This window comes from Callorhinchus milii, unplaced genomic scaffold, assembly GCF_018977255.1.
Source record: "Callorhinchus milii isolate IMCB2004 unplaced genomic scaffold, IMCB_Cmil_1.0 Scaffold2, whole genome shotgun sequence".
Classification (NCBI taxonomy): domain Eukaryota; kingdom Metazoa; phylum Chordata; class Chondrichthyes; order Chimaeriformes; family Callorhinchidae; genus Callorhinchus; species Callorhinchus milii.
In genome coordinates, this window is record NW_024704743.1 from 18,463,728 (window position 1) to 18,472,355 (window position 8,628).

Sequence of the window (8,628 nt, forward strand, 5' to 3'; positions counted from 1 at the left end):
TCCGTCTTCAGATGAAGAAAATGTATTGGATTATCCAGGACTTGATAGCTGACAAGCAGGCAGTGAGAACATATTCCCCCCAAGGAGGTCATTTTGAGCATTATTAATTTTGAAAATCACAAGAAATGTAAAGGGTAAAATTCCAACCTTGTCTAGATTTACTTTAATAACTTAGTTTTAGAGCATTGAGAAATTAGCAAACTGTTGAATTTGGTCTTAATTTTGACGCCAGTTTTCTGAAAGTTTTGTTTTAGAACTACAAACATTTATGGGCACTCTGAAATGTTTAATAAAGAGAGAAAATCTCGATATAGGTGGCATTTTACCCCAGGGAGTGCTGCAATCCATTTAACGCAAAAAGCCATCTGTTTGAGCTTATTTGGGGAGGGTTTCCATGTTACTGTTCTGTCAAGTGAAAGAACTCACAATTCTTTCAACCTTGCAAATGAGTCAGGATTTATTTCTGGTAGAATTCCAGTCTTTGGAAGTGAAGTGTGTAACTACATCAACTTTCAAAACTCAGACTCCAGCAGTACATTAATTATCTAAACAGGCGAATGCTATTACTCGCATGAATGCACTTAAGATTATCACCAGGAACATGAAAGGGAAAATTAAGAAAAACATTCTCTCAGAAAGTTCTGCGAATATGGAATGAATCGCCAGGGGTACATTGGGGACAATTAAAAGGGAATTAGATATGTTTATGTGGAGGAAGAGTATGAGAGGCTATTGGAGAAAGATCAGGGAATTTGAATTAGAATAGATGCTTTAATTGAAGCGCAAACACTGACACTAATGCAATCATGTCTGCTTGACTCAATTGGTAGCACTCTTACCTCCGAGTCAGATTTTGTAAGCTCGACCCCTATGATGGGACTTCAAATTAAATTTAGTCCAATACTGGGTTCGGGCAGTGTAGCGGGAGATTCTACCAATGTTCTGGCCAACAGTCCCCCAGATAAAATGGGCCTTTAACTTCATGGCTGCTTGTGGGACACTGCTGTGTGTAAATTGGCTGCCACATTCTCCTCCAAAATGGGGTCCTATAAAGCATTTTGAGACATGCTCCCACCGTGAAGGATGCTGTATAAAATGTTAATGGATCAATAGTCTCTTATCTCTCATTTCTATAATTCACTTCATTTAACAAATAAGCAACAAATATTCAAAGAATAAGTTAAATAAGAATATATGCAGAATTACTGCTCGAGTGCTGTTTTAACAGGGCATTTTAGAGTCGTTCTGAAGCCTTTGTTGTAGTTTGTAAACTTATCGGATATTCAGTGAAAGGAGATGTCTGTTCAGGAACATTGTCACTCTCTACTAATCTCTTTTTAAGATGCAAGCAACTCTGTTTGACTTTTTATGTTAAATGAACAGAAGCCTAATTTAGATGCCCAGCTACCCAATGATCCAAAAAAATATATTTTGTTTTAATCAGGTGTCTGGCACCTGCAGACACCCATCACCATCCAAACCAGACTGAAGAGTTCCACACATGCATGGACATTTTTGTTTGTCTGGAGTAATACAAAGAAAGGAAACTGAACAACAACATGTACATACCCATTTAGTCCACCAGAGAATGCAGGATGGAAAATGTGGTATGTGATAATGATCACCTGTCAGCATTATATCATGATAAATATCACTGATGATTGTTAACACATCCTGATGATAATTGTCACGTCTCATAATGCTTTTTCACTCCATAGATTACTAGGCAAAAACCTATTTGTGCAGCATGTTTATTAACTGTAGCTAATTGTAATATAGCCATTGTTATACTATCAGGAAAAAGTTCTTGTAAATCATTGTAATTGTGCTAATTATTGCTTTTGTCAAGCCCTTGATGGACTTGTTTGTATTGTCTCACGCAGGATGTGGATGATGCCTCTCTGGCTCGTTTGGACCTGGAACGCAAGGTGGAGTCTCTGCAAGAAGAAATTGTATTCTTAAACAAACTTCATGAAGAGGTACTCTGTTGCTCTTTTGTCTACCTCTCCTTCCCTCCCCAACTCAGGTGCCCAGACAGCCATGGGTGAAGCACTTTGAGACTTCCTCCTGACGTGAAAAGTGTTCTACTCAAATTTAAGGATTATTATTAGTAATGTGAAATAGATGGAGAATAAAGCTTTCATATTTTATGAGTTGCAATATCAGAAATCCCCTCGTGTTATATGCTGTAATTGTAAAATGTATTGTACTCTTGTTTAAAATTCCTTACGTAGGAGAACAGGGGCTGTTTGGATAGTATGACACTCAAATTTACCTGAATTTACCCATTTCCTCAGGAAATTAATGAACTGCAGGCTCAGCTCCAGAGTCAGCATGTGCAGATTGAGATGGATGTGATTAAACCTGACCTCACTGCAGCTCTGCGTGAAGTTCGATCTGAGTTTGAAAACCTTGCTGCTAAGAACATGGTGGAAACCGAGGATTGGTACAAGTCCAAGGTGAACTATGATATTTCTTTCTCATTTTTGAGCACATTTGCAGAATATCTTGAGGTAGCTTGACTGAAAACAAAAATGTTAAAAGATCAGGGATCATTCAGAACATACTTTGAATTCCAGGCAGTCATTGGTCCAAGTTAAGTCCTATTATAGTAGCTCATGCCAATTGCTGACTTGTATTTTCCTTGCTATTTTTTTCAGTCTCCTCCATAAAAACAGTGTCCACTCCTGCAATGTGTCCCAACCTGCAAGCTGAACACTCAAACCTTGTGTATTCCAACTTATACATACCCATTCTGACTCCTAACCCACCAGTGTCGCCCACTATGTCTCTCCTGTGTCAACTAGTAACATGCTTGTTACTAGGTCAGGAGGTTGCGTATTAGAGATCCATGTCTGGACCTGACCTCATAATCCAGGGAGAAATTGCAGAGCAGTACTGTCTGAGTGGTGCATTGTTGGGAGTTGTTGTTTTTAGAATGAGATGTAAAATGGAGGTACCCTTTAAAGCATTGTGCGCACATTTTGAAGAGTGGAGAATTCTACGTGTCCTGACCCTGATTGAATCTGGGACTTTCACATTGAGAATTTGTTTTGTTAACCTGACCATCGGGGGGGGGGGGGGGATCTACAATAAATGCTTTGGGATGCTGTCTTTATGTGTCATAGAAATTTTTCAAGCACTCATTGAAATCCTTCTTTTGAAACAGTTGACTGATCTTACTGATTCTGCTTCTCGCAACAATGATGCCTTGCGTCTGTCAAAACAAGAGAATTCTGAGTCACGTAGACAAGTCCAGGCACTGACCAGTGAAATTAATGGACTTCGGGGAACGGTAAGTTGTCTCAACAACGACGACGATTTGCATTTATATAGCAGCCTTCATGTGGGATAGAGCCCCAGAGCACTTGATAGTGGTGGAGTCTGACAACGAACCAGCGGAGAGGAAGTGGGAGATGACCGTTAGCACAATCAAAAAGGAAGGTCTTTAGATGGGATTTGAAGGTGGGGAGGGAGGGGGCAAGGCAGAGGAATTGATGGAGAGAGTTCCAGAATTTGGGGACATAGTGGCTGAAGGCATGGCCACCGGTGATGGAACGGAGGGTACGAGGGACAATTAGGAGGCCAGAGCCAGCCAAGTGGAGGCAGCGGATGGTGGAGTGGGGGGTAAGCAGGTCAGATAGGCAGCGAGGTGTGAGGGAATGAAGTGATTTGAAAACAAGTGAGAGGATCTTGAGATTGATCAGTGAAGCCTGGCAAGGACTGGTGTGATAAGGGTACGGAGATTCGTGAGGGTGAGTATCCAGTCAGTGGAGTTTTAAATTAATTAGATTTTGTGTATGGTGGAGCTGGGGAAGCCAGCGAGGAGGGCATTAGAATAGTCCAGTCAGGAAGTGACTAAGGTGTGGACAAAGATTTTAGCTGCATCGGTTGTGAGGTATGGATAGAGGTGAGCAATGTGGTGGAGTTGGAATAAAGCGGTCCTGGTCAGGGAATGGATGTGGGGTAGAAAGGAAACATGGGGATAGAAATTGACATTCAAGTTGTGCATGGGTTCGGAGAGTCTGAGGGAGAGCCCGGGGAAGTTGTGTTCAGGCCTGCAGGAGTGAAGATGTTGACAGGAACTGAAGAGTTTGGTTTCCATCTTGCCAACATTCAACTGCAGAAAATTCAAGTAATCAAAATCCTTGCATTTTACATAAAATCTCCTGTTTCTTGAACAATTTTTAATTGCTCTCAGTGATTTGTGTATTACAATTATTGAGTGAAATATCCCCATCAGTTTAGCCTTAGACCTTTTTTCTTAAGGTTTGTAGAACATGAACTTTTTGGACAATTCTATTTTATGTTTGAAGACAGTTTTCTGTGGATCATTTTAAAATTGCAAAATTACCTCCAATGAAGACTAGATTTAAGAATTGTCCAACTTCACACCTTAAAATGCTTAAGAAAAAGTCAAGACCCAGGCAGAATTTCTATCCCCTGTTCATTATACTTTGATTGACTCTTCCCCTAACCTGTCAGCTGTATGCATTCTAGCTCTCTTTAGTGTGAGACTTGGCAATGGGAATTTCTTCTCCCAATGAAGAATAGGTAAACTCCTACAAGATTATTTTCTAGAATATATGAATAATGTCTCCTGTATATCTAATGCTTTCAATATCATTAGAATCAGTCACAGCCCAAGATATTATGAAAATCCTCCCTACACATACAGCTGCTGCTGGAATGCATGAAGTAGGGAAACAGAGGAAAGAAAATTAACAACAAATGTAATTATTTGCTTTAAAACAGAATGAATCTCTTGAGCACCAAATGCGGGAAATGGAGGAACGATTTTCCATGGAGGCAAACAACTACCAGGACAACATCAGTCAGCTTGAAGAAGACATCCATAATTTGAAGGATGAGATGTCCCGTCACTTGCAAGAATATCAGGACCTATTGAATGTAAAGATGGCCCTAGATATTGAGATTGCAACCTACAGGAAGCTTCTGGAGGGAGAGGAAACCAGGTGCAAGATTTGTGTGATTTCTGTGCGCTTGAACTGGGGTGGGGGGGGGTGGTGAAAGATCTTCGTTTGAAAACCAAGATTTGAAAGTCAAGAGGGAAGGTGTGAGGTGAAAGGATTTCGGGAGAGATTTTAAGAGAATAGGGATAAAGTGGCTGAAGGCTTGCCTGCTGATGTGGGACAGAGCAGCAGTGGGCACAGAGCAGGTTGGAGTTAGTGAAGTGACCAGGGGAGTAGGGCAGATGAGGACAAGAGTCTTAAAGTGATCCACTGGAAGCCAATGCAGCCAGGTGAAGATGGGAATGATGGGCTTGCAAAACCTGATATTAAAGAGAACACAAGCAGCAAATGTTTGGAATTTCCAAAATGTGGAGCTGGGGAGACTGATGAGCAGAAAAAATCGATTCTGGAGATGACAGAGGTGTGGATGAGACTTGAGGCTATTTGGGGATGAGGTAGTGATGCAGATGTGGAGTGGACTTTGTCAGAGTCTAGATGAAAGGTTTGAAGGAGAGTTGAGAGCAAACAAAACCCTAAGTTCAAAATGGACTCCCGTGATTTGTAGGGAGCAACTGAGGCAGTTGATATGGTCAGCCCCTGAAGTGAGGAGGCACTGACTGGACTGGAGCGAAATAGCAGCCTCAATTTTTACCTGTTTAGTTGGAGAAAGCAGTTTTTTTTTTTGTTTTTTTCACTTAAACATCGAAGGTTTTAAAACAAAACTTTTTCCTATGATAAAGTGAATACCATTAATGGTTTAGGTAATCCAGATACACATCTTTGTATTTAGCTTTATATTATTGAGACTACTGAGACTAGTCATTGATACAGTGATACATTTCTATAACTATTGATCCAAATCCCGTTCATATGAATCATTTTACCACCTAACTCTTGACATTATTATCTGGAGGTGTAAGGTTCATTTGTTTCTAACTTGACCACTACTTGGAATGGACCATATGGATGGAGAAATTCATCTGTTTTAGAAGGGAGAAGCAAGGGGAAGTAAACAGTACTTTGTCAAGGAAGAGAATTGTCCTTTTTTTAAAAAAAAATGACCATTGATCTGAATTACTATTGGATGTTATGCAGAAATGCACACACTTTATATCAGTAAATGGGGAACGTTGAAATAAAAGTCATATTTTTCTTTACAGGATTGCTGGACCCATCCCAAGCTTTAGTTCTCTATCCTTTCATGGTAGGTGTTTTTTCCTTTTATGAGCACATAAATCGTGTCCTTTTATGAGCACAGGGATAAGTCCATACTTAGACCAAATGTAAGGATTAATAAATTGGCTCCTTTTTCTATTAGTTTAAGTGTCCTGTAATATTCTTGGCCAATGGAAAAGTATTTAAGCGCTCCTTCACTAGATTAAAATTAGTTAACCACAATAAAATGTACAAGACATGTAGATGAGATTACAACTAGGAGTATGGTGGCTAAGGTTTAGAGGAACTTTTCCTCTATAGACTTGCTAAAATGTTGAAGCCACGCCTGGCACGTCACTTGTGTGATACAAAGTCGATTGCAGCCTTTACACAGGAATAAGATAAACACTAATTAATTCATTAATTTTTTAACACTTAAGAGGAAGATTTGGAGAAAAAGCAGGGAATTGGGGATTAGGATCGATGTCTTTAGTGGAGGATCAACTACCATCCTGCCTACTATGTCACTGAATTCTGTGGTTCTATGGCCACTAGCTCTTGTTTGATGAATCAGTTAGTTGGCCTTGAATTATTATAGATCTGCTTGATTTGATAAGTCATTATCTCCTGGAGAAAGTTTAACCCTGAGGAGTTATTACCCTCCCCCCGACCCCGGCATGCATCCATTTTAACAACCTTGAAAGATTTTAGGGCTGAGTATTCCTAATTGGATTTAAATTCAGAACCTTTCTGATGCTGAATCAGATGACCTATCCAAAAGGTTAGATAGTTCATTCAACGAAATGCTGTTGATTCCATTTTATACTTGTTTTGTTTTACAGACTCCACCTATGAGCACCAGCCCATGTTGGAATCCAAGAAAAGAATTACGATCAAAACATTTGAGACACAAGATGGAGATGTAAGTATCTGATTCTGTAAATTAAAAAAAACTTAATGTCTCCCAAAGACCATATTATTTTAACTGTGGCCTGACCAGCATTCCGTACAAGTTCAAATTGGCCTCTTTAGCCTTGTACTCTTTCTAATAGGGGTGATACCCTTTTCTTTGATGCTCAGGCTATGAAAGGGAAATTCAGTTATGCTCCCACTCCTGAAAACTGTTTTGCTCCCACACCTGAAGACCTTCCTCTTTGACAATGCTTATGGTCATCTCCCCCCAGCTCGGTGTCATGCTCTGCCACTGTTGAGGACTTTGGGCCTCTGCCCTGCATCAGGGGCACTATATAAATGCAAGCTGCTGTTGTGTAATTAAATCTTTTTGGAAAGTTTGTGTGACTATTGTCAGTGTCCATAGGAAGCACTCTGAGCTTAAGACCTGGTCAGATACAGATTTTAAAAAATTCTCTGCTCTGCCCCACATCTATTTGGCTCTAATGTCTTCCACGTTTGAAGAATCCACCAAATCTTTTAATTTTACACATGATAAATGGCTGTTTGAAAGGGACCAGAGGGTTTCTCATGGCATCTGGCTTTAGGAGAGGAGGACTTGAGAAAATTGACAAAGAAATCATGTGCTGCATGCATCTATTTTATACATTGATGGAAAAATTACATTGAACAATTTCTTTTTATATTTGAAGGTGCTCAGTGAAACTACCCAGAGAATTGAAGACTAAGCTTACTGAAAAATTTCGACAAAGTTTCTTCTACGCATAGAAGCTGAATGTCCCTCTGCCTTTTAACCACCAAGAAGTGTTGGCTTTCAAGTGCCTTTCTGCATTTAACTGAAGAGTGCAACTTTCAGTAAAGTTGCATTGTAGGCTTGGATAGATCTGCAGAAGCCCACTAAATGGCTTTACAGAAAGAGTCACTAAGTTTACAGTCTCACAATGATAAATAGTAATACTTAATTCATCATTTTGAATTTTTATTTACAGATCCAAGTCTTAAATAGCTTTTTTCCCCCTCACAACAATTATGTGTAAGCAAGCTGTCATGCTTAAATAAAAATTCAATGAAACTTTGAACAATGCTTGCATTCGTTTTTTTCGAGTTCCACGTACACATTGTAACATGCTAAGGTGCTATAAATGAAGATTTTTCTGAGAATGCTGCTGACATTCTAGTGATTCTGAGGCCACTGTCCCACTTGCTTGTGTTATATGGTGTGCTGACAAATCTGCCTGGAAAGCTCTTTTGATCATAATGACCTTTTGTTAGTAGCAGAAAGAGGCCATTCAACCTGTTCCACCAATTTGTTAGATCATGGAAGATCTTTTAATTCAGTTTCCCTGCCTTTTTACACCTCTCCAGGACATGGGACTCCTGTAGCATAGTAGTTGGAGTACTTGGATTGCAAGCGAGAGGACCTGGGTTCAATTCCTGGGTGGAGCAAAACCTTAGGTAAGTTCTTTCTTACTCCACACACTTCTGTTTACCTAGCAGAAGTAGGAACCCGGCTGAAAGTCAATCGGCAGATCACATTCTGGGGGTAATCCCTCAAAACAAATTTGATCACTCAATCAATAACTGTTTG

At 39.9% G+C, this 8,628-nt stretch overlaps 1 protein-coding gene across 1 annotated transcript; it reads left to right on the forward strand.

Moving 5' to 3' along the window:
* Nucleotides 1–2,297: 2,297 nt before the first annotated feature.
* LOC103181576 (type III intermediate filament-like) lies at nucleotides 2,298–8,115 on the forward strand (the record flags this gene model as incomplete). The annotated part of the gene is given in 6 exon segments (NM_001292128.1): nucleotides 2,298–2,459; nucleotides 3,170–3,295; nucleotides 4,756–4,976; nucleotides 6,134–6,177; nucleotides 6,971–7,050; nucleotides 7,733–8,115. Coding segments are annotated over 6 exon segments (669 nt in total), but the record flags the coding sequence as incomplete, so codon positions are not given.
* Between the last annotated feature and the right edge of the window lie 513 nt (nucleotides 8,116–8,628).